The sequence below is a fragment of the Diadema setosum genome, chromosome 8 (assembly GCF_964275005.1).
Source record: "Diadema setosum chromosome 8, eeDiaSeto1, whole genome shotgun sequence".
NCBI lineage: Eukaryota > Metazoa > Echinodermata > Echinoidea > Diadematoida > Diadematidae > Diadema > Diadema setosum.
The window spans coordinates 1,798,778-1,826,311 of record NC_092692.1 but is presented as its reverse complement, the minus strand read 5'-3'; the positions used below and the strand labels follow the sequence as shown (position 1 = coordinate 1,826,311).

At 40.5% G+C, this 27,534-nt stretch overlaps 1 protein-coding gene across 1 annotated transcript; it reads right to left on the bottom strand.

Annotated features, from left to right (window-relative positions):
• Positions 1–3,845: 3,845 nt before the first annotated feature.
• On the bottom strand, positions 3,846–27,296 carry LOC140231697 (uncharacterized). The gene is made up of 13 exons (XM_072311850.1): positions 27,104–27,296; positions 24,848–25,049; positions 23,925–24,057; positions 22,906–23,124; positions 20,692–20,887; positions 19,938–20,097; positions 18,929–19,164; positions 18,177–18,313; positions 17,193–17,396; positions 16,103–16,534; positions 15,481–15,683; positions 5,606–5,717; positions 3,846–4,266 (listed from the first exon to the last, which is right to left on the bottom strand). The coding sequence occupies exons 1-13, from the start codon at positions 27,294–27,296 to the stop codon at positions 4,168–4,170; spliced, it is 2,526 nt and encodes an 841-aa protein (XP_072167951.1). The 3' UTR covers positions 3,846–4,167.
• Between the last annotated feature and the right edge of the window lie 238 nt (positions 27,297–27,534).

The window sequence follows — 27,534 nt, the reverse complement described above, 5'->3', positions numbered from 1 at the left end:
AGCAAATGTGCATTCTTATGTCTTATTTGTTGACCGAGGTTCAGTAAGAGTACATTTTCTTCATTGATTTGTTTACATAAACCTACAGTTTTGCAACTGGAAATAATGTGATATTTGTATGATACTTTGACTTCTCACACCCAGCTGCTGAAAAATAACTTTTGAATGTATAATCATAATTGACTGTTTCTACCCTTGTGTACTTTCTTATTCTAAAGGTGCCTACTTTGTAGACCCGGTAGTTGCTGCAGCGCTTTTGGATGAGAGTGCCGATCACCATTAGCATTGATACAAAGACTGCCGAAATTGAGCTGTCTTCAACGGTAAAGCGCGTAGGTGTTGCTAGGTAATGTTGCCTTCATTGTCTTCTCTGCGTGTCAGACAGTCCGTAGAATTTGAATGCCAGGGTGCATGCTTCTTTGTTTGACTTCAGAGAAAAAAATATTAAAGCTGTCATCATCAGCAGTGGATTGGACTTCTTCGGACTCATGGAAATGGGTCAAAGCGTAAGCGCTAACGATAAAGAGGAGTCGATAGCATAGGTCTCTCAAGGAAGCTTGTGCCGTGCGCCGTGTACGCTAACGATAAAGAGGAGTCGATAGCATAGGTCTCTCAAGGAAGCTTGTGCCGTGCGCCGTGTACGCAAGCAAACCACCGGGTCTATGTGCCTTTAAATGCTAATGACAGTCCAGTCAACTCCAGTCAGTCAGTTTTGGGCAATGTCTGACTTCTGCATGTTCAGAGGAATACACATGACTAGGCCATAAAAATTGGGACTTATTGGTTTCCTCAATTTGGCCATAGTGTATTCGATATACATGTATGTTTTGGGGAGAGCTTTGGCTGTGTGAAAGTCAATGCTGGTAAGAGCATCGACCTACATGTACTCGTTGCTACATATAGCTTCTTTTATTAAACAGTGAATCAATTAACACTTACAATCTGCACCCATCCACCAACACACACATGGAAGTCAGTTTTTAAATACAGCTGTACATATTTTTTAGACTATAGCTAGAAGGAAAACACATGTAATAGAGAATTGGTTTTCTCCTGTTTCAGAGTCCAGGTTCATATACATGTTTACAAATGTACTGTATCACAATACATATGTATAGGAATTGTAAGAATTATTATTCTGCTCCAGGTAATTTACTGAAAATATTTTTATTTCATCACTTTATGTGAAGACTCTACTGTGCTATTTATTGATCATTATTCATCAAATAGCAAAGCAATTGTGGAAAAATATATTTCTCCAACCAAATTTCCCCATGGTTTCTCAAAGTACTTGTGAAATACAACTGTAGTTAAAAATACATTTTTCTACGATATTGCACTGTGGTTAAATAGTGGGTTTACTATGTACAATGGATCATGGTTGTATCGTTATTTGGGTTGTAATTCTGTGGTTTGGCAGCTGTAAAACCATGTTTTCATCTTTTCCTAACCAAACTTTCACCTTTACCTAACCATGGTTTTACACTTCCTTAACCATGGTTTCACTTCTTCGTAACCATGGTTTGGGCACGGTAGAAACACAAGTTAGTGACCATGGTAAAACCACAGTAATGTCATGGTAAGTGCGTTCCAATTTACCACCTTTAAACCATGGTTACCATGGTTAACTTATGCTAAACCTATGGTTTAACCATGGCTACCATGGTTTAACCATAGTGCACCATTGTTTAACTATGGTTAAACTATGGTTAAACACTAGTGCACCATGGTTTGACCATAATTAAACCATATTGCCCTATGGTTAAACCATGAGTTTATCATGGTTTCATCTTTTCCTAACCGTAGTTTCACCATTTCCTAACCGTGGTTTCACCATTTCCTAACCATGGTTTTACACTTCCTTTACCATGGTTTCACTTTTTCTTAACCATGGTTTTGGCTTGGTAGAAACACAGTAGTGACCATGGTAATACCACAGTAATGTCATGGTAAGTGCGTTCCAATTTACCACCTTTAAACCATGGTTACCATGGTTAACTTATGCTAAACCTATGGTTTAACCATGGCTACCATGGTTTAACCATAGTGCACCATTGTTTAACTATGGTTAAACTATGGTTAAACACTAGTGCACCATGGTTTGACCATAATTAAACCATATTGCACTATGGTTAAACCATAAGTTTGCCATGGTTTCATCTTTTCCTAACCATAGTTTCACCATTTCCTAACCATGGTTTCACACTTCCGTAACCATGGTTTTACTTTTTCTTAACCATGGTTTTGGTACTGTAGAACCACAGTAGTGACCATGGTAATACCACAGTAATGTCATGGTAAGTGCGTTCCAATTTACCACCTTTAAACCATGGTTACCATGGTTAACCCATGCTAAACCTATGGTTTAACCGTAGATACCATGGTTTAACCATAGTGCACTATTGTTTAACTATTGTTAAACTATGGTTAAACATTAGTGCACCATGGTTTGACCATAATCAAACCACATTGCACTATGGTTAAACCATGGATGGATCCAATGTAAAACCATGGTTATGCCTCATAGTCAAACCATGGTATTTTTTTACAAGGGATCCCACAGTGACGTATATCAAACAAAATGTATTAATGGCCCTTCAAAAATTACTACACATGTCTGCACGGTTCATATCATATTCAGCTTCAGCATATCAAATATTTCAGTGCATCTTACAATGAAAGCACAGTGGCAGCCAACACTGCCCTCTGCAGTGACTTGCTGAAGCCATACTAATAACACAAATTAATTCTGCTATATTCATGGATAATGAACTAAATGGTTGCATACAACTTCACAAGAGATATGTCAGAAAAAGCGTAATCACCATATCCTGTGAAAAGTCATTATGAGCAGTAAAGAGTGGCTAATTTATGAATCTTTTATGTGGAACAATCACTGAATATGTACTGGGGTAGAGAATTGACCCTTGTTGAGGGACAATCACACAATAATTGCAACTGATTGACAAAAACATCTTGATGGAAGAATTTCATGAATTTGAATAATTACGCAGTACCCATTGCATGCTGTAAGGATTGGAACCAACACTTGCAGTTGGGCAGAAGCTTGGTGGTCTATTAGTGGAGATCAGGAGGTCGTAGGTTTGAATCCTGCTCAAGGACGTATGCCCATGATTTTTTGGTTTATCATGGCTACTACTAAAACACTGATCAATTCAGTGCTTATTTACGTCGATGTAGAGCAATTTGTCAGTTTCAATGAAAAACGTACATCTTAACGGAAGAATTTCATGAACTTGAATAATCGCATGCTACTTGAAATGTTGGCCATGAGGTAGTCTTTAATGTCTACTAACTTATTGCTTACTGGCCAGAAGCACCAGATTTAGCTGTCATTGCTGCCTTCCCTCCTCTGGTTTGGACGGTTTACAAATCATTGCATTGGAGGATACAGTATGTGACACTACAGTGTATACAAAATAGCTGTTGTTGTTTTTTTATCACACACTATCTAAACCTGTAAAAAAAGTACCTTTCTATTTACAAGATACAAAGAGCTCTGTGATATGGCATTTGTAACTGTTCATACTAGATCCTATGAAAATGCCAAGATACATTTCCCTTGTCAAATACACTTCTTAGCCACATCTCACATGGTAGTATTAAAGTCAAGGCATTGATCTTTACTTTAGACTGGACAAAACATCCTCACAAATTTGACTTATTTCAGGTCCATTTTGTTTAATCAGTTTATTGACAGAATATAGTGTTTCTGAGGGGAAAAGATACTGTGGACTCACACACTGAAACTACTGCTCCTATGGAAGAGGTAAACAGTTCACAGTTCACTTTTTAATGGTTAGACTTTATGAAACATGGTGCATCTTGAGAAAGTCTCATGTTAAAAGAAGTCCAAATGTGATACAAAGACAATTTAAATCAAGAAAATATATACTATAAATAGAATATATATACAAAATATATATGGCAGAAAATGAAGGGCAGCTGAAATATATAGAAACATTTCTTTTCCAGAAATGCTGACCATAGGCAGTTGAAATATGGGTAAGTAGGATTTCGTTTACAGAAATTATCACTAGCAGTTGCTTGTCAATCTAATATAATGATATTGCCCATAGTTACATGAGAAGTTAACAAGACAGTTAAGTTTTAGCCACTGTAAGTGCTGGCAGAGATTGGTAGGAATCACATTTGTGAAGACTGGTGACCCAACAGCTGTTTGCTTCGCCGACAGATGATGCAACAACAATTCTCCAGGGCATCAGCATCTCTTGGGTCAGACGGCTACCGAGTGAGAGATGGAAAGAAGGAAAAATCAGGAAGAGCAAGACTGATAATCAGTGCTGCAGAAACATCTGTACAGTGCAAACGAGTCTTAAATTTACTTATCTTTTATCCTTCAAAATCAACTTTTCTTCATGCAGTTATTTAACATTTTGTAATAGCTTTTCTGTCTCTCTCTGTTCTAAGGAATTCATTCATTTACACTTTTGAAATATGTGTAAATTCAACCTCACTCAAGTCAATGTAAAGTCAAATAAGCCCAAGTTGAATCTTATGAGACTGGAGAATGAACTTTATGATAATCACACACTCATATGATATGATTACCATACCTGTTTCATATTTGAGTCCGAGAATGATTTCAACTCGTGGCAATACTCGTTACAAGCAACTTAACCCTAACTTACCTGGGCTATTTAGCAAGCTTGAATTCCTGGGGGGGGGGGGGGGCCATTATGGCCCCCCCTTCAGATCTCGGCCGTTGATCGCGCGATCGCCGCAAAATTTTGCATGAACATAAAGCCGGATGTAATCTACAAGACTGTTGAGTTCAATTTTCAAAAAATTTGCAGTTTTTATTTTAAATTAATTAATTATGCAAATATATGCAAAAAAACTCATTTTCGTCTATAATTGGCTTATAAAAGCTTATGGAATGCTGATTTTTGTTTTAAATTTTCCTAGTGACATTCCGAACATTTGTACGTAAAAAGAAAATCAGTATCAAAATTAATTTCCTATGTTTTCTATTGTTTTATCATTTTTTAATGTATTTCTTTGTTTTTTCGAACTTTTGTTTTTGTTGTTTTTTTCAGCAGAATTTGTCATACACATCTTTAGAAGCATAGCTATACTAAAATACATTTATTTCAGCCATTAAAATTAAAAATATGAATCTTTATATGAATTAATTGAAAAAACACAATTTGTATTGACTTTGTACACAAAATCACGTTTTTGAGCAATTTTGGGGTGGACGAACATTTTTTGAAGGGGCGTGGCTTCGGAACGGTATGCCCGGTCGCGACAAATTTGGTCTCAAAAGTTGCGCGAGACTTGAAAGTAAAAAGTCAGTGAGCGGCGCGGTCAAAAAATTTTGCGCGGCGGAATGGTCGCGGAATTTGTCGAGGGGGGGGCCATTATGGCCCCCCCCCCCCCCAGGTAAGTTAGGGTTAAACTCATACAGAGAGGTGACTGTGCTTACTTACACATGTATATTGGTCCAAATGGATTGGACACAAGGGAAGTGAATTCTACCTCCAGCAAGCCTTATATAGACTTCATATGGGCAACTGTTCACCAACTAATGGTGAATGAATTTTGTGACAGTAGTACTTACCTTCCAAGAATGTCTTTTTGTTGCATTTGTCATCTCCTTGATTTCTGCTTTGACCTCGACAATGTTGCGCAGTGCTGGACGGACCGTAACACCCTCTTGTTTGGGTAAACTCCTGCAAGAAGTAACAAATGCTGATTTGTGAAACATGTGTTTGCCTTTACAATACTGAATGCACATGTTATGCACAACTTTATTTAATTTCATTTGAGAATATCATCATGTTGAGTAATTTTCATTCATTGTTATCGTTTTGTCTGTTACAAAATTCACCACCTCCTCCCCCCTCCACCCCCCCCCCCCCCAAAAAAAAAACGCCAAAAAACATTCTTTACATGGGTCTACACGTAGTATGGAAATGCTTTTATGCGAATGGTCCCAAATTCCTTATATGACAACAACAAATATGCTGGAAGAAGAATTTATTACTAGTGCATACTAACCTTTAAGTAAACTGTTGCATTCCTTTCCCAATAGTTTTGTCTTGTATTCATATAATTATATATAATTTAGATGAAGAGATTGCATTTCACATATTTAATTAATTTTAATAATTCCAACCAAGTTAACAAAACATGTTCGCATCATCTTGGCTCCTTGTTATCGAGAGCTCCACGTCAACAGAAGTCCAACCTCAATGTACAGTTAAACTCGCCTAAGTCGACGTCGCCTATGTCGAATAATCGCGTAAGTCGATTATTTTAAAAAGTCCCGATTTTTCCCCATTGACGTACGTGTATTAATTCACTCACAAGTCGAATTTTGTAAGTCGAATACTCGCCTAAGTCGATGAAATTCCAAGAACACTTTCATGGAAAAACCATTGAATTCACTGTGCCTAAGTCGAATAAGATTTTACTGTGTAATAAATCACTGTCATCTATTATTCATTATTCATTACTCATCATTATATTATGTGTTGTTTGAAGGTTTGCATGGTGAAGTTAATTAGGAAGAAAGATTTGCGGTGACACCATGTGTATGTAGTCCTTAACCGGATCGTAGTTTGGAAGAAGAGCTTAGAAAGAGGAGAAACGAAGAGGGAAGCGACATATGGGGGTTGTGAGGAGGGCAAAAAGTGAAGAGTGGGAGACAGTAATGGGCTGGAAGTTGAAGTTGCACTAGTGGAGACAGTAGAGAAAGGAACACAGAGAGTGGTAAGGAAGAATAGTGTGAGAATCAAGTAAGATGTTCGGACATCGTTAGAAGGGGAAAGATGAAATAGAAGGGAAGAGGAAGAGGAAGGAGTTGAATGTTGGAGAATAATGGAGATAGGGGAGAGCAGTGAAGATTCATGAAACCAAGAGGAGAACGAAGTCGGCGAACAGTGTGGCTATGGAATGCGAATGAATAATGGAGAAAGGACGATTAACAGAAATAAGGAGGGGTAAGTAGAGGAGAGGTGAGAATATGCGGAGAGAAGGGAGAGAGAGAGAGAGGGGGGGGGGGGGAATGAAAAGAAGAAGAAAAGAACAAATTGAAATTTAAGACGTAAATTGGAGGGAGCTAGTGTAGATCCTAGAATTAAATGCTGCTGCGGAAAAGAAAAATAAATGGAGAGGAAAATGATGACAGTTAAATCCTGAAAAGGTTCCTGTGGGAGAAATGCAAAAATGAGAAATTAAAATAAGGTTAAAGTGTAGACCTGAGGAGAGAAGACAAGAGAAATAACCTGTAAAGAAATGTGTAAATTAAAACTAGTGGTCCTGAAAAGGACCGTTGGGTTGTATGGAAGGAAGAAATAAAAAGAAAAGAAGAAAGAAGAGAACAGAACAGAAAGAAAGGAAAAGATGAGTAGTGTAGAAACAGACAAAAGTGTAAGAGAGAGAGAGGAAAGAGAAATGAAACACTGAGTAAAGGTACACAGCTAGTGAAAGTAGAGCAAGAAGTCTAGTTATAAGAATAACTAGGAGAACCGAGGAACTTGACGTTTCGGGCAGGTTGACTGTCCTTCGTCAGAAGTGAAGCGTGATCTGAGAGGAGGCGGGCTATATATGGGGAATGCGGACCTAGATGGAAGAGGTCGGTCGAGGCGGGCTCGCAGGCGGGCTGAGCGTCGGCTGTTGGTGGAGTGTTGTGGTCGTTGATGCGTTCTATTGTTCTTGGAGTGTGTTGGTGGCGGAGTACATCTGTGAAGGCTAATAGGTCGTGGCCGGAGATTGGAGTCCGGGTTAGTAGATGGGGTGGACGTCGGTGGTGTGAATGAATTGTGTCGGTGAGGGCGTCTTCTGGAACCAGCGATAGGTGTGGTCGTGAGTGGAAGGCGCGGTTGACGTCGTGGGCGCTGTTGTGAAGAGGTGGGGGAAGAGTTATGAGAGGAAGAAGTAGAGGGGGGAATGTGCTGTGGAGAGAGTGTGTTGTTGTTGTCATTGTTGCTGTCTGATTGTTTGTTGATGAGAGGAAGCCAGATGTTGTTGATGTGGAGTCCAGTATCCTGTGTAACAGTGTCGTGTGTGTGAATTTCTATGGCTTCTCTGATGCGTCGTGTGTTCCAGTTTTTGATGGATGTGATGAGTTTGCTGTCTTCCCAGTTGATGCGATGTTCCGACTGTTGAGCGTGTTTCACGATGGCTGACTTTTCCCATTCCGAACGTCTGTAGCATGTTTTGTGTTCTTTCAGTCTGGTCTCTAGCGATCTCCCTGTTTCACCTATGTAGACTTTGCCGCATTCGCATGGGATACGGTAGACACCTGGTTGTTTGTGTCTGGAGTGCTTGTCTTTGTGTGAGTGCAATGAATTGTGAAGTTTGTTGGAAGATGTATGACGGACCTGGATGTTGGCGGACTTGAAGATGCGTTGTAGTTTGTGCGAGGTGGCGCCGAGGTAGGGAAGATTTACAGTTGTGATGGGCTGTTCCTTGGCTGCTTGGTTGGGATGAGAAGGTGCTTGAGTGTTGATTTTGTGCTTGGGGTATTGGTTGATAGTGGTGAGTGTGTCTGTGATATGTTCGAGTTCTTGTCGAAGATGTTCTTTGTCGCTGATTTGATGAGCACGACGGACGAGAGCGTTCGGTACTGACTGACGGACTGCTGGATGATGGAAGGAGCGGTAGTGAAGATATCTGTCTGTGTGAGTGGGTTTGCGGTAGACCTGGTGAGAGAAAGTACCAGCGTTGGTCTTTGTGACAAGAACATCGAGGAAGGGGAGAGAATTTCATTCCCCCCTCCCTCTCTCTCTCTCTCCCTTCTCTCCGCATATTCTCACCTCTCCTCTACTTACCCCTCCTTATTTCTGTTAATCGTCCTTTCTCCATTATTCATTCGCATTCCATAGCCACACTGTTCGCCGACTTCGTTCTCCTCTTGGTTTCATGAATCTTCACTGCTCTCCCCTATCTCCATGATTCTCCAACATTCAACTCCTTCCTCTTCCTCTTCCCTTCTATTTCATCTTTCCCCTTCTAACGATGTCCGAACATCTTACTTGATTCTCACACTATTCTTCCTTACCACTCTCTGTGTTCCTTTCTCTACTGTCTCCACTAGTGCAACTTCAACTTCCAGCCCATTACTGTCTCCCACTCTTCACTTTTTGCCCTCCTCACAACCCCCATATGTCGCTTCCCTCTTCGTTTCTCCTCTTTCTAAGCTCTTCTTCCAAACTACGATCCGGTTAAGGACTACATACACATGGTGTCACCGCAAATCTTTCTTCCTAATTAACTTCACCATGCAAACCTTCAAACAACACATAACCGAGCTCTACGGGGAGCAAACTCAAAGATCTTCTCGCCTACTTCAACGGAACCTAGTCAAACAATCTAAACTCTCCAATCATCTCACCTTTCTGAAAAGATGCCGAGATCACAGTATCATCCCTCCTGGTCTACAGCGGAAATCAACCATACAAACTCCACGTGCTCGACGTATTCTTCACCAAGCCGGCCTCTCCCTCACCAGAGAACGCATTGCCCATACTCGACAAGAACTTCACACAATCGATCAACAAATCAACACCTCACAAACACACTTGTCACAAACACTACATCCTGCCGACCTCCAGAAGATACAGACCTTCAACTCTCACACAGCAAGGACCACATTTCTTCGCACCAGAGAGAAACAGATACGGAAGTTCAACACACTACATAACAGCCATACCCATACATACACACGAGACAAGCCGCCCGCCGCCCGCAACACCGTTGTCAATTTAAGCCAGCACAACCTCACACAAGCCGAACACAACGTGTTATCCCTTGGGCTTAACTTCGCAACACCACCCAAGAAGATTCCTTTCACAGAAATCATACAACAAACGGAACCCAAGCTCAGATACCTGAACAAAGCCGCAGCCGACAACATTTGACTCCTTGTTACTCAAGCTCTCTCCACAGCCAAGCCACCGCAGCCCAACCTCAACAAAGAAGAACGAACAGCGGTGAAGACTCTACAAAGCAACGCATCCATCCATATCATTCAAGCAGACAAAGGCAACGCCACGGTCGTCATGGACAAAACACAATACGAACAAAAGATACAAGACATCCTTCACACCCCCACATACACCGAACTGAAACGTGACCCGACTCCTGCCACCGAGAGGAAACTCAACGCCAAGCTCCTCGAACTTCATCGATCAAATGCCCTTCCTCAACAGCTTTATTTCAGACTCCGTGCCTCCTCCAGCAGATGTCCCATCCTCTTCGGGCAACCCAAAATTCACAAGCCATCAGTGCCTCTCCGCCCCATCATTTCTACACGAGGTTCCCCTTGCTACGAAACAGCCAAACACCTGTCAGACATTCTACAGCCACTCGTTGGCAACACAGAACACCACATTAACAATTCCAAACACTTCATTGACATTCTCTCTCAAACTACTATCAACCCTACAGACACCCTCGTCAGCTTTGATGTAGAATCACTCTTCACCAGCGTTCCTGTCAACGAAGCCTGTGACATCATCAAACAACGTCTCACCGATGACCCTTCTCTTTCTTCCAGAACACAACTCACACCACAACAGATACACGACCTCCTCCTCACATGTCTCAATTCTACCTCCTTCCGATGGAGGGACACACACTACAAACAGCAACAAGGCGCAGCCATGGGCTCCCCCCTCTCACCGATCATTGCCAACATTTACATGGAACATTTCGAAAGTCACACACTAGCCACGGCACAGCACAAACCTTCACTCTGGCTCCGGTATGTCGACGACATCTTCACCATCTGGCCACACCAAGCAGATCAACTGGACGACTTCCTCACACACCTCAACGAACAACATTCCAACATCTCATTCACAGTGGAAACGGAACACAACCATTCTCTCCCCTTCCTCGATGTTCTCGTCACAAAGACCAACGCTGGTACTTTCTCTCACCAGGTCTACCGCAAACCCACTCACACAGACAGATATCTTCACTACCGCTCCTTCCATCATCCAGCAGTCCGTCAGTCAGTACCGAACGCTCTCGTCCGTCGTGCTCATCAAATCAGCGACAAAGAACATCTTCGACAAGAACTCGAACATATCACAGACACACTCACCACTATCAACCAATACCCCAAGCACAAAATCGACACTCAAGCACCTTCTCATCCCAACCAAGCAGCCAAGGAACAGCCCATCACAACTGTAAATCTTCCCTACCTCGGCGCCACCTCGCACAAACTACAACGCATCTTCAAGTCCGCCAACATCCAGGTCCGTCATACATCTTCCAACAAACTTCACAATTCATTGCACTCACACAAAGACAAGCACTCCAGACACAAACAACCAGGTGTCTACCGTATCCCATGCGAATGCGGCAAAGTCTACATAGGTGAAACAGGGAGATCACTAGAGACCAGACTGAAAGAACACAAAACATGCTACAGACGTTCGGAATGGGAAAAGTCAGCCGTCGTGAAACACGCTCAACAGTCGGAACATCGCATCAACTGGGAAGACAGCAAACTCATCACATCCATCAAAAACTGGAACACACGACGCATCAGAGAAGCCATAGAAATTCACACACACGACACTGTTACACAGGATACTGGACTCCACATCAACAACATCTGGCTTCCTCTCATCAACAAACAATCAGACAGCAACAATGACAACAACAACACACTCTCTCCACAGCACATTCCCCCCTCTACTTCTTCCTCTCATAACTCTTCCCCCACCTCTTCACAACAGCGCCCACGACGTCAACCGCGCCTTCCACTCACGACCACACCTATCGCTGGTTCCAGAAGACGCCCTCACCGACACAATTCATTCACACCACCGACGTCCACCCCATCTACTAACCCGGACTCCAATCTCCGGCCACGACCTATTAGCCTTCACAGATGTACTCCGCCACCAACACACTCCAAGAACAATAGAACGCATCAACGACCACAACACTCCACCAACAGCCGACGCTCAGCCCGCCTGCGAGCCCGCCTCGACCGACCTCTTCCATCTAGGTCCGCATTCCCCATATATAGCCCGCCTCCTCTCAGATCACGCTTCACTTCTGACGAAGGACAGTCAACCTGCCCGAAACGTCAAGTTCCTCGGTTCTCCTAGTTATTCTTATAACTAGACTTCTTGCTCTACTTTCACTAGCTGTGTACCTTTACTCAGTGTTTCATTTCTCTTTCCTCTCTCTCTCTTACACTTTTGTCTGTTTCTACACTACTCATCTTTTCCTTTCTTTCTGTTCTGTTCTCTTCTTTCTTCTTTTCTTTTTATTTCTTCCTTCCATACAACCCAACGGTCCTTTTCAGGACCACTAGTTTTAATTTACACATTTCTTTACAGGTTATTTCTCTTGTCTTCTCTCCTCAGGTCTACACTTTAACCTTATTTTAATTTCTCATTTTTGCATTTCTCCCACAGGAACCTTTTCAGGATTTAACTGTCATCATTTTCCTCTCCATTTATTTTTCTTTTCCGCAGCAGCATTTAATTCTAGGATCTACACTAGCTCCCTCCAATTTACGTCTTAAATTTCAATTTGTTCTTTTCTTCTTCTTTTCATTCCCCCCCCCCTCTCTCTCTCTCTCCCTTCTCTCCGCATATTCTCACCTCTCCTCTACTTACCCCTCCTTATTTCTGTTAATCGTCCTTTCTCCATTATTCATTCGCATTCCATAGCCACACTGTTCGCCGACTTCGTTCTCCTCTTGGTTTCATGAATCTTCACTGCTCTCCCCTATCTCCATTATTCTCCAACATTCAACTCCTTCCTCTTCCTCTTCCCTTCTATTTCATCTTTCCCCTTCTAACGATGTCCGAACATCTTACTTGATTCTCACACTATTCTTCCTTACCACTCTCTGTGTTCCTTTCTCTACTGTCTCCACTAGTGCAACTTCAACTTCCAGCCCATTACTGTCTCCCACTCTTCACTTTTTGCCCTCCTCACAACCCCCATATGTCGCTTCCCTCTTCGTTTCTCCTCTTTCTAAGCTCTTCTTCCAAACTACGATCCGGTTAACCCTAAAAAGACTGGGCTATTTTGGTAGCTCGAAAGACTGGGGGGGGGCCTAAAGGGCCCCCCCTTAAGATCTCGGCCGTGGATCGCGCGATCGCCGCGGAAATTTGCACAATGGTAGTGTGCAATGTAATCTACAAGATCGTATATTTAGATTTTACAAAATAGTCTTCTTTTATTTTATTTTGATTTAATTATGCTAATTTATGCGAGAAATCAGACTCTTTGATCTAAATCAGTAAATAAAGCTCCAAAAGTGCTCATTTTTGGTCTAATTATTCTTTGTGGCATTCTTAGCAACTGTACTTGAAAAAAAATTCGGTATCAAAATTAATTTCTTATCTATTTTATTGTTTTATGAATTTCTTATGTATTTCTTTGTTTTTTCGACCTTTTGTTTTTGTTGTTTTTTTAACAGAATTTGTGGCAGACACTTTTTGAAGCATTATACTCCTAAAACAAATTAATTTTAGCCATTGAGAGTAAAAATAAGCATATTTATATGAACCATGTGAAAGAACTCAATTTGCATTGACTTTGTACACAAAATCACATTTTTGAGCCATTTTCGGCCTCACGTGCATGTACAAAAAGTTATGTAACTTCAGAACCGTACCCCCGGGCGTCACAAATTTGGTGTCAAAATGTGCGGGAAACTCGAAAGAAAAAAGTCATAGAGCATCGCGGCGAGAGCATTGCGTGTTGCAGAGTAATTGCGCGAAATGTCGAGGGGGGGGCCTTTTAGGCCCCCCCCCAGTCTTTTTAGGGTTAAGGACTACATACACATGGTGTCACCGCAAATCTTTCTTCCTCATCATTATATTGTTTGTCAGACGAGTTTGAGGTGACAAAAAAAAAAATGATCTAAAATCAAAATTCAAAGCGATCGCATGGGATCGTTTAACTCTCTTCGTATTTGGAGGTCCGCTGGAACAGCCCTGTCAGCTGTCGCGCTACGTACATACAGCGTTCGTACAGTACACATGCGTTCATTTACATGTACAGTATTGCGCTTGCAGTGTACATGTAGCTTGGCATTTGCAGCACTGTGCAGTGGAGTGGTATAATGGATGAAGCTGCTGAGTTTTCAAAGCGGAAATTAGGGGGAAAGTTACGGGCACGGGTAAATCAGAATTGCACCTCTACACGCATTTCAAGCCACGGTATGGTAAACTGGAATAAATCACTGCTCAAATATCGTTCATATTCACGTCCCAAAGGTTTAACAAGGGTGTAAAGTAATCGGACCTGTGCCAATACTAATGCACTGTCCATGCAAAGTTATCCGCGGCCCTGCTGGGCGACCCGTGCTGCGGCACACCGCTCCAGCTCTCGGCTCCAGAGTAGACAACATACATGTACATTAAACATACATGTTTATAAAATGGGTTCAAGAATGTAGCCAATAGGAAGCGCTGAAATGAGTCACGTGTGCTTTGGTTATTCCAGTCCCATTGCACAGCACTGCGTGTTAAATCCACAGAATTCTTACACAGAGTTCTGTGGTTAAATCCTATTGCCGATCGTCTGTGCGCACGGCGGCTCCTTTGAATTGCATGCATACACGCTGTCAATCCTGTAAACAACTTCTAGTTCGTATCGGGCTGCCAGCCGGCCGGCCTTTCTTCCCTTGTGCATAACATGTGTGGCGTACGTATACTCTTAATTATACGTACAGTACAGTAGACCAAGCGTTGTGGGACCGGACGCGTGCATGGAGTCACTTTGAAGGGCAAATCCGGGCGATTTAGCAGGTTAATTCTCACGCCGTTTTCAGAGTATGTTGTCTAGTAGGCCTATATGAGGAGTCTATATCAAGTCTTTAAGGTAAAGGGTGCATATTCTATGTAAAATAAGTAAGTTTTCATGCGGGAACTTAAGTGTCCGGAAATCCAACCCCCCATATGTGCGGGATTTCCGAGTGCGACGTGCGTAGATGTTTGGGACGAACATCTTCGGACGTCTTGACCCACAAAGGTACGTGAAAAACCCTGAAAAATGCCGTTAGTTTTCGAATTTTCGACCCATTTTATAAAACAAATGATGCACAGGATTATTTCGTGGCGTTAGTGGAGACGCAGCTCACTCTCGGGTATTTACAATGTAGTGCAACATGCACGAGGCGAAAGTTTCACAATTGTGAATACCCTCAAGTGCGCTACGCCTACACTAACACACTCTATCCTGTGCATCATTTGTTAATGTACCTGTGGTGAAACTGTAAGTCGATTTTTTTTCGACTTACGCACAAGTCGAAAATCGCCTAAGTCGATGTGTTTTGCTCAGTCCCGAGAAGATCGACTTATGCGAGTTTAACTGTACTCTGTAGATTCTTCCAGAATCAGAGCAAACTTTTAGTTTCATAAATCAGCACTTTAAATTACCCCCTGGTTTGCTTCAAGACCTCAATGACAAGAGCTACAAGCACTGTTGATTTCTCAGACTCACTGGGCTGTGACGATGAGGTCAAGGGTCATTTTGGCTAGCTCCATCAGGGCCAGAACCTCGTCCCTGGACACCTGGAACTCCCCGGACCCAAGCCAAGCTGTCATAGGAAAGAATACCTCCAGAGAAGGCCACATGGAATCCCACAGGTCCACCACGCTGCCAACGATGTGGAAGTAGGTTGGTTTCCGTGGCAACCTGAGAACCTGGCAGTCAGACAAGGATGGCAGGGATCAGACAATGGAAGGGAAACAATAGGGGGAAAACTGTGATTGCACAAACATCAATGTATAGCAAGAATATGATTATGAAACAATTAATTTTTCATCCTTAATGTTATTCAACGAATGGCAACACCTGTAAATTTAATACAAAGTTGAACTGAATATTCACATATCAGAAAGGTCAGCTGAAATTTTATCAGTTGTGGGTTGCTGAAAATTCTAAAACCCAACTCTCGATCCCTTTCCACCTTCTTTCCAGATATCATTTGATCATCAGAAGTAATTCTTCACTTGTCATTCTGTCTATGATCTCCTCACACTTGCAACAAGTTTGTGTTAAATATGCACTCTTCGTGAGAGTACATCACACAAGTGATATGGTTAAAGTCTTTAAGACATACCTGAACAGGAAGAAGTAGAGGGGCTTCCACTGGACTGACCCTCTGCCGCCAGAGTGAGATGTGAAACTCTTCCACCTGCTTTGGTGACTCAATATAGTGTGGGGAGAGGAACGCCACAACGTGCCGGGCATTCTCCAGCTGATCTCGTCGCTCCTGTTCGGAAGAGGCATCGATCCTGACGACGACGCGAGGTGCAGCGAGTTCCAGCATGCGCTGGAAGAAGACAGCGTATCTCCGGTCCTGTGGGTGGAAGCTGAGGATGACCTCACCAACCACATCCTTGTAAGTGGAGTTTTCTGACTCTTGCTGCGAGATGAAGCACTTTGGAGGGAACCGGTGCTGTAACAGTAGGGAGGTGGTCTTGTAGCTACACTTAAAGGTCTTCTTTCTGTGTTCCTCCATGAGAGCTGACACATTCAGTTTGTCTGAAACCTGTAAATAACAAGATTCAAACAGGTGTCTAGATAGTCAGTGTCATGTGACAGTCAAACTTTCCCGGCAAAGGGCATCAACAGAGACCACTTTCATAATGCATTCAATTTGAAGCATATTTCTGTCATGAAATCAACCATGACAATTTTATAGATTGCTGGAAGTATGTCCATCTTGCCAACAAGTGATGTATCCGATGAAAATTCTGAGATATTAGGCAAGAAAACATCAAATTGCTTGTTAGAACAGGTAAGAAAACAGTGGTTGGCTCCAACATTATCACAATGAAACATGTACACATTAGAACCATTTGCAATTCATGCCTCTGTTTGACATTTAGCTACATACATACACGTATATAAAGAAGCATTTCAACATACCATTTCTTCACATAACATTTCCTCATTGTTCCCACCTTTCCTATCGATATCAGCAACCTTATGCATTTGATTGTACTAGGTGTTTTTTTTCCCCGAAATTAAGAACTGAAAATCATATTGATCTTCAGCATGGATATCAGTGTTATGTGTTAATTCATTATGGCTACATGTTTAACTTTCCTATGATATAAAGCTTGTTAAAAAAGACTATACATGAAAATGTTGCGACTAGTACAGTATGACCACTTAAACTATAATGAAAGGCAAAATTAACTTACTGTTGCCTCTGAAAATGTGGCAGTGAGTTCATCGATGGGGTCTTTGAACTCTTGACCATGCAGCCATTGAACCAGGCTGGTGCAAATTTTCTCCATCACCGTCTTGAAGATGTCTGGTGTGGCTGTTACCATGGGAACCTCAGAGAAAGAAGCTATCTCTGTCTCCAGCTCTTCAATTTGCACCGGGATGAGTCTTAGTTTATCCTGCAGTGATCGTGAGAACAGGATAAGCAATTATACGAAGAAACAATGCTTCATCCTGTGATTTCATCTCTTTTTAAAAATTTTGTCCTTTCTGTACCAGAGAAAATTCCATATACATGTGCATGTTTTGTTTTCAAATCCCCTTCCATTCCTCCATAATATTCATTACCACAAACATTAAAATGCATACACATCAATCTATACCCATCCCTCTATCTTCCCACCTATCTCACTCCATAGCTATCTCGTATCCATTTATCTATTCATCTATTTACTATAGCACCAATCTATCTACTTATTTATCTATCTATCCATCCATTTATCCATCAACAAACATATCTATTCTTGATCACCCCATCTATCTATACACTCATTCATCAACCCATATATCCATCAATCTATCTTATCTATCCATTTATTCATCCATACATCTATTCCTCCAAGTATTCATCCATTTACCCATTCATATATCCATCCATCCATCCATTCACTAATTTCTCCATACATACATTCATCCATCAATCTATTCATTCATCCATCCACAAATCTTTCCATCTTTTTACTCATCAACTTATATCCATCCATGGCTATAGATACATACACGAATATGCACACACACCCAAAATAAATATATAATACATATGCCCCAATAGATGTAACATACAGATGCACATAATTGCACAAACACATCTGCTTATCCATGAGCATCTCTAAATCCTGCCCTTTACATTTTTCCTCCCAAACAGCCATGAATGTTGGAAACTCTCTTGAACCACTCACCTGACAGAGATGTTTAGTCTGTGCCAAGCTGTACTCCTCCCGACACACGGCTGACCTCAGATAACGACTGGACAGCACGGCCAGCATTGACCTTGACCCATCAATGGAGTGGTACAGGGTCTGCTGCCAGGCATGACCTTGAGACATACAAACAAACAAAACAGAAATCAGATTCAGATTTTTATGAAAGATGTCTTCATGTCAACAGAATGGTATTGACAAGTCCTCCCTAGCAAGGGGAGGAAGGATATTAAACCAATTGTTTATAGCTCAAAGTACATCCAGCTCATAACATTTTCCTTTTTTTCAAATGTTATATTACCTTGAATAAATTTGTATCAAACATGATTTTCACATATTAGCTATTGATTCAATCATTCACATAGCATTCTAAAAAAGACAGCACTTTAATTAACTTATGTGTATTCAATCACATCTAAAATGATATGAGTACATTATTGTGGCATCACACTTATTTGACACACTTTTTCAGACAGGGCTTCATTTTTTTTTTAAATCTATTATGAGTGACATCTCATGGCACATTCCACTAGCTATACACCACATGTTGATCAATACATCAATTCATACTCTGTATGAAAGTTGATTTAAAGTGTGTTACCTTATATGAGCTCAACATGAAATTCTACATCTGAAATTGGTTAACCTTTTATTCTAACCACACACTTCATGCTTGCAAAAGCACATGTTGGTCCTCTGTGACTCTATAGGTCAGAGATGTGTACACTCACCAGTCTTCAGCTCCTGAATGTCGTAGAATATCCTGAGGTTGGGGTCAAGCCCCTGGAGGGTATCTACAATGTGCTTGGCTGCCTCTGAGTCCGAGTGACTGTAGGAGACGAAGATATCATAGCAGAATGGGTCGTCGTCTGACTCGTCTTCACCCTCGACATCATCAGTCGCCATGACAGGCAAGGTCTTGATAAGCTGCTGACAGGTACTGGCTATCTTTCCAGATGAATCATCTCTGTCATGGGGGATAATCAAATAGACAAAAAATGCTACTTACAAACTTCAAAGACCCAACTGTAAGTCCCACTACATGGATTCACTAAATAATGGATTCATTGTTGATCATAATAATATTATATTTATTTTTCACTTTCACTGAACACATCAACACAAAATATGACTATGCAGAAAAAGTTAAGGAAAGTACTATTAAGAGTTTTCTTATGCTACATGGCAATTATGAGTGTTAACATTATTACTATTGATATTAAAAACTGGTAAAAATCCTGTTTTGGTAGTCTTTACAATTCCTAGAAATATCCCCTTGTTTGTGTCTGTGCGTGTTGATTGATACAGCCTTTTCATAAAGTCTTTGAGGTAAATGCCATGCTCTGACTGTGATTTGAAAACTAGTAATAACCCTTAAAACAACATCCCGCATTAAAATGCCCCATTTCCAAGAATGTGGCTTAAATGTACAATAAATCTGTTTGCAATACCAATTTTCTGTTCAAAGACATTGAGTAAGTTAATTGATTAGGGTTTAGAAATCCAAGACATATATACAATCACCTATGACAACCCAAGCCTGAATATGAAATGAATGGGAATCGACACATTCACATTTCTATCACAACAAAAAATGCAATCTGATGTTTAACACAGCCCTAACTCTATTCTGATGCTAACCGTCATCTACATAAGAAATTCTACCATAGATGTTAAGTCTGCAATGAGCAGATTCCTATCTCAGACTTTACCGATGGGAAAAGTTCTCATTTCACTCACCTGCAGTCAGCATACTGCACAAGTCCCATGTACGTGGGCAAGGTGACTGTTTCCACAAAGAATGGTGCCAAGATATCCCTCTGGGCCTGGCGGTTACAGCAGAGGGCAATGTTATACTGCTCCAAACAATCTGGTGACTCCAAGTAGTTTGGACTCAACACTGTGACAGAAGACACATTTCTTTATGCATATTTGACTCATTTTGTGAAACACAGAGAACCCCTGTGTACCACATTTATATGATAATTGATTGTATCGGCAAAGAATTCACATAATTCTGAGGAATTGAGATATTGACAGTATTTATTTGTGTGAATAGAATCATGAACAGCACTACGTGAATAGTTCACCACATGACTTTTTTCTACGCTCACTTCGGCCTGATAAAATTCATTTAACTGCACGTATTTTATTACAAGTTTTGACAAACCATCATGCTAAAACCTATTCAATGAATGAATCAATTCTAATCTCTTGTGATAGGGGATATCTACAGGTGTAAGTCTAGGGGCTGATTTCATGATGACGTTTGAAACCATTGCAAACTGCCATATTCGTATACCTCTATCTCCTAGCAACTTGCTGCAAGCGACTGAATGGTTGTTTTCTAACTGTTGCCATAGTACAGTCGCGAGTATACTCCGGCAAGTGTCTATGGGAAATGTGTGTTGTAGCAAAATCAATCTGTCCTCAACAGGTTAAATATCTGGCTTCACGGCGAATTTCACATGTATTATAATGGACTACAATTGACCAGTGATGACCCGGGCACACCTGGTCATAACAGAGTAGATGTCCTGTTGCCAAATAGCATCTCCGTCCACTTTCTGCTGTGAAGCGTAGATTCGTATGTCGGGCTTGAGCCGCTGTAGAGTGGCCTGGATATCGTCGACCACCTTCTGGTCTTTGCTGCTGTATGACAGGTAGACGTCAAAGTCCAGTTTGACTTCCTGTGAGAGAAAAATGATGAGAATCCCCTTGTGACATCATTCTAGTAACAACAAAAGCACTTATTCCCCTTTTCCTCTGGAATAAAAGAAAGTCAAAGAGATCACAGATGATAAAATGTCAATTTTTGTTTTATGCTTCCTTTCTGTTTACAGGAAGACTTACATTGAGATAATTTATCATGCATCATATCATTCATATTGCTACATACAAAACTAGAAATGTCGCTATGGCGACTGATGCCTCCGCCATAATGCATGATTCTCCCAATAGGTGTATAGTACAATGTCTTCACAATGTGTGCTGACAGTTACACATAACTGGCAAAATATTGAAATGACGTCACAGGTTTGTCAGAAATATCTTGAATGTTCACTTTCCTTGAACTAGGTTTGCTATAATTGTCTATGAAAAAGTTCAGGTACATGTATTTGGGGAACTGAGGATTTTTACTTAACTTCTGAGTGACCCAAAGTTTATGCATTGAGTAATTTCAAAGGTATGAAGAAAGAGTGTAATAACAGTGCAAAATAGATTCTTTTTTTTTGCATTAAAACCTTGCTTTGACCCTTAACCTTTGACCTTCTGGCATGAAATTTCCAAGAGAATCTCCATTAGGTAAAACATGTACATATTGTATATTGAATTTTAAAAATTATAATGCAAGCATTGCATTTATATGAGGGAAAAAGTAAAATATTGAGTTGACCTTGACCTTTGACCCCCTGACTATTGACCCATGACCCCTATATTCCCTAGATAATCCCTGCCAGTCAGTATACATGCGTATGTACCATGTTCCATGAAGATACATTGAACCATTTGCGAGAAAAGTGAAATTGTGACATTTTCACCTAACCTTTGACCTTATGACATGAAACTCTTTCTGGAGAATCTTTATGCAGTAGTACATGTCTACACTAAGAACTTCAAGAAAATACCTTTGGGCATGGTATGGATATGGGGGAAATAGCAACATTTTTAGCATTTGACCTTGACCTTTTGACCTTTGACCTCTTGCCAATGTCACTATAATCTACTAAACTAATCGCCCCATCACACATCATCCTTGGACCAGTTTGGGGAAAGCTGCTCCATCCAGTTTTGAGTTATCACATAAACAGATAAATTTTAGGATTTGACCTTGATCTTTGACCTTTGACCTCTGTCCGATTTCACTCAAAAATCAATCAAGTAATTTTTCCACCACACATTATCCTCGGAAAAAGTTTGGTGAAATTTGCGTGATCCAGTCTCGAGTTATCGCGTAAACAGATACAATTTCATGATTTGACCTTGACCTTTGACCTTTGGTCGATTTCACCCAAAATCTAATCAAGTAATTGCCCCATCATACCTTATACTTGGACCAAGTTTGGTAAAATTCTAGTCAATATTACTCAAGTTATCGCATAAGCGAATGCGGACGTACGTACGGAGGGACGGACAACCCGAAAATATAATGCCTCCTGCACCACTTCTTGGCAGAGGCATAAAAACGCTGTAAAGGTGTGATGAATTAGGTGACGGTATGTTTGACAATTAAAGCACACATATATGTGTAAAAATGTACAGTAATGGCAGGTAACACTTTCATTCAATTTGTTTAGGATGTTATGTTTGATTAATTTGATATAATTAACAAAATTCACAAAATAATTCTAAAAAGACAAAAATAACAACAATTCAGTGCTGTATCGTTGGCTGCAAAGAAAGATTTGAAGAAGGTTGCACAGGAAGTTTTCTCTGCCCATCTTCGGCACAACACCTATAAATGCAGAAATTCCCCTATGTGCCCGACAATTAAAAATGTTACACACCAATGCAGTGCAGGGCAGCTTGAAATCTTGTTTAACAATATCTTCACATATGTTCCTTCTGTCGAATGGCATGGAGAATGGCATGGCATCTCCAGTGGCATGGAGATACCCTTTTAGACTATTTATGGGGCACTGATATGCACCACATTGTATAACTGCACAGCTTGCACGGAATGAGTCATATTACCATGACACACTACCTTTGGGATGGTGAGTTTGGTCTCAAACCTCTCCTTGAGATCTGAGAAGAGCTTCAGGATGTCATCATCGTTTGGTCTCTGGAGGATCATCGCTGCCTTCGTCTTGCTGAGGACCTTGGCATAGATGACAATCTTGAGGAGGCGGAGAGGAAGACCAGCCTTCATCCAGCTCACAGCGTTCTCCACCATCCCTTTCAGCATCTCACACTCGTCACATCCCTGGGGTCATTCAAGGCAGCAAAGATGACATCAAATACTGTAAAGTTCAGTTGTATTCTTAGAACAAATGTACAATTGACTGTCATGCTAAGAAGATATTCTTTTTTTCTTTTCTTTTCTATTCCTGTTTATGACTCTTTATCCCAATAACAGCTTTCTTCACCATCCCTTTGAGCACTTTGCATTTACCATTATTTTTCCTTGTGCCATTTCAGCCAAAGAGTTTACATGAAAGGTAAGTCTACCCCCCCCCCCTGTCAAAGCAAAAGCTCCAAAAATCAGACAAGAGCTATGCACTGCATCCTATGATTTCAATCAACTTATCAGATTCTTGATCCTTGGTGAACAAAACAAAACAAGAGTACTACCCAGGTGCCATCACATCAAAGCTATATACTATCAGGTTATTTATCAATGTTCAATCTGTCTCAGTGTCCTCTCTCATCTACCAAACTTTTTGGCAAAGCTTCCCCAGTTTTCATTGAAAGATAAATCTCCATGGTAATAATTGATTCAAGATTAGATTACTGTAACAGCAGAAATTTTGAAGTAATTGTTTTTCACAATAGACCAATTCCAGTGAACTTTACTCATTTCTTTTTTATTTTAGAAAGTAGAAAACTTCTGTATAATTATATTGAAAAAAAAATCCCAATCTATTAACCCTACATTGCAGTGTGCAAAATTGTAAATATTAAATGCTATGCAACATTTACAGTAGAATGAAACTCGGACACTATGTCCCCTGAAACACATCACAAACATCAAACTCGATTTGTTTAGCGAGGTCAATGTCCCACCTGACTCCCAGCATTCAATAGTGGTGTGATGACCGAGCCGTCCTGGTTGTTTAGGATGGGGACGAGGCAACGGAAGGCATGGGAAACCAACTCCTGGGGGCGCCCTCTCGCCCCTCTGCTTGGGTCATAGTACCTGGACAATCAGAATGAAAAAATTATTCATGAATTGTCTGCATAATTACATCAATTCTTTGCTACAGAAATTATTAGTATAAATGTACTTTGACTATAGTAAAGGTTACTAAAGATTTCGTTAATTCATTGAGGACGGGCTGATTTTGCTACAACACACTTTTCCTATAGATACTTGCCCGAGTATACTCAGAACTTGTCCTCAAGAGGTTAATGTGAATGGATGTATATATATCCATAGAAAATTACACAGATAATCACCTTCCTCTCAGAAGATTCTCTACAACAACATGACATTTTTTTTCATTCATATAAAGACTTTTGATAATCATCATTTAAACACACAAGAAAATCTGTGGGAAAGATCCAATATTGGATTGCAATCATGCTACATTGCTTGTTTCATTGCCCCTAGCATCACCCTCTTATGTATTAGACCAGCACGTTTCATCTTAACATCTGTGATACATTACAACTAAAATGCAAAACTTACCACATATTGTCTACAGATGCTTCTGTTTACTCATTCTTTGCAAGACACATACCCCTCCCCCCCACACACACACATACACATACACACACACACATCCTCACAATACTCTACAACACATTGACATTGTGAGTGATAGTATACTACAATACGGTTCCTTAATTTTTATGAGGAACACTTATATTAAATAATCAGAGTACATTTAGTAAATTCTCAAGAGTCTATGAAAATAACTGTATTCCAGAAAATAGAATTCTATCAAAACCTAACACAAGGAGATATTCTGGCAAACATGTCATACTTTATTCCAGAAAATTCTCCCCCTCTGCTCTCAAAGCAAAGCAATCTATGATAAGGCAGGTGGTCAGGAAGAGGCTTGGTCCACCAGCAGGAATACAGGGCACGAAGATCCTCCTCTTGGTGGCTCTTTTTCAGCTCGTCAACATCAATCCCAAGATTCTTATAGAGGGCTCCCATCACACCTATGCCTTTGCTGTAGCTGCCTACAAAGCACAAAGAGAAATAAATTCCCATCAATTCTCCTTTGGATTAAGAGCATAGATCTGTTGAATATGTCCTGATAAAGATATTAACAAGATTTGTCGATGACATGTCCAACTTTCCAGTCCTAACCACCTAGAATGTTTTAGAATACTACAAGCAAATTTAATGCAAATACACGAAAAAAAAAAAACTTACACCGAATTGCATGACAAGATTACAATAAAACAATATCCTTTTGTGATAAATGTATTTCAGTAAAACTTGCTAGAAAAATGTATCAGATAATAAGTAATGCCAAAGAATCATCATACATGTTTACACTGTTTTGGAAGAAATGTAGCAAAACAAACAAAATTGCATGAAAATACAGTACTAAAAACAATGCACAACTAGAAATGTCGCTTTGGCGACTGGTATGCCTCCGCCATAATGCATGATTTTCCCAATAGGTCTAGATAGTACATGTGGACAATGTGTGATTACATTTTCACAAAATTGGCAAAATATTGAAATGACAAGTTTGTCACAAATGTGTTGAATGTTCACCTTCCTTGACCTAGGTTTTATTGGATGAATAGGAGAGCATGTATCTAGGGATTTAAGGACTTTAACTTGACTTTGACCCATTCATACATTTAGGCATTGAGTAATTTTCAAGGTACAGGTGTGGAGAAAAAGTGCAATTTCTGAATTGAATAGTAAATTGTTACCATTTTCATCTGGCCCTTGACCCTAAAATTCATAAGAAAATCACTTTCAGGTAGAACATGCATAATATGTACTAAGTTTCAAGATAACTTGAGCCACTTCCGAGATATGGAGGAAAAAGTTAGTTCAGCACTTTCACTTGATCTTTGACCTTTTAACCTTTGAGGCAAAAAAAGAAGAAAAAAGAAAACTTTCCAGAGAATTTCTATTAGGTTACACATGTATGCATACACCAAGTGTAAAAAAAAATAACCCTGCTGGCATTGCATGATAGGAGGGAAATAGTAAAATTTTGAAGTGTTGCACTTGACCTTTGACCCCTGACCTTTGACCCCATGAACCCTACATTCTCTAGATAATCACTTCCAGTCAGTATATGTATATACTATGTTCCATGAAGATACGTTGAACAATTTTCCAAGGTATGGAGAAAAAAAAAATTTAATATTTTTACTTGACCTTTTGACCTTTGACCTTTGACCTCATGACCCAAACTTTCACCAGAGAATCTTAATTGGGTAATACATGTATACACTAAGTTTCAAGCAAATATCTTCAGGCATTCAATAGATATGGTGGAAATAGTGAAATTTTATGTATTTGACCCTGACCTTTCGACCTTTGACCTTTGACCTCATGACCCAAACTTTCACCAGAAAATCTTCATTGGGTAATACATGTATACACTAAGTTTCAAGAAAATATCTTCATGCATTCAATAGATATGGTGGAAATAAAGAAATTTTATGTATTTGACCTTGACCTTTTGACCTTTGACCTTGAGCATGTGCACCCAAAAGTTGATAGGCACAACTTCACCCCCTAATACACATACATGCCAAGTTTCATTAGGATACCTCAACAGGTTTTGATAGTTACCTTGTCCACAAAATTCATTACGGACGGACGGAAGGACGGACGGACAGAAGGACGGAAGACCTCACGGGTGATATGCTTGTGTGTCTACCCCTTTGTTCTCCTTTTTGTTAAAATAGACACACAAGCAAAAATTTTAGCCACACAAGCCTGACGGAATAAAGGCCATCTATTGTGCACTATTGTTCTCCTAGCCACACAAGCATACTCTCGTTAGCACGGACGGACGGACGGACGGACGGACGGAAGGACGGACGGACGGACGGACAACCCGAAAACATAATGCCTCCGGCACCACTTCGTAGCGGAGGCATAAAAAAACAACAAACAAACAAACACTTATTCCCCTGGTATAGTTTTGCTTGGTAAAAAAAAAAAAAAAAAATGCTGGAGAGGCTCCATTGGCATTTGGGATTAGTTAATCTTTTACATACATGATAGGGAAAAACAAATCATGAAACAACCTTACCTCCAAAGGCTGATACCAGGATGACATCTACTTTGTCTGAGTTAAGAAGCTTGGTGATGTCTCCAAGACAGAGCTCAATCCTGCAGTCTCCTCCGGGGGTCCGAACACACAAGGTGTCCTTCACAAGGAGGCCGGGAACTGGACTGTCCGCATCACTGGACCCCTCGGGACAATCGGTCAACGTCGAACTCATCTTGGCTCGTCTCCCTAGCCTGTATTGGTGTCATTTTCAAACCCAGATTCTCATATTGACCAAAGGTCAAGGGTGCAACCACTTTTAAAAAGCAAGTTGAATAGATTGATTTTCAGATTCAGGTTGTTTTGTGTGTGTGTGAGTGTGTGTGTGTAATTTGTCCACATGTACAAATGAAATCATTATGATAGATACATGCAGCCTACAATGTTTTCATCAAAATGAATAAAAGTACCGG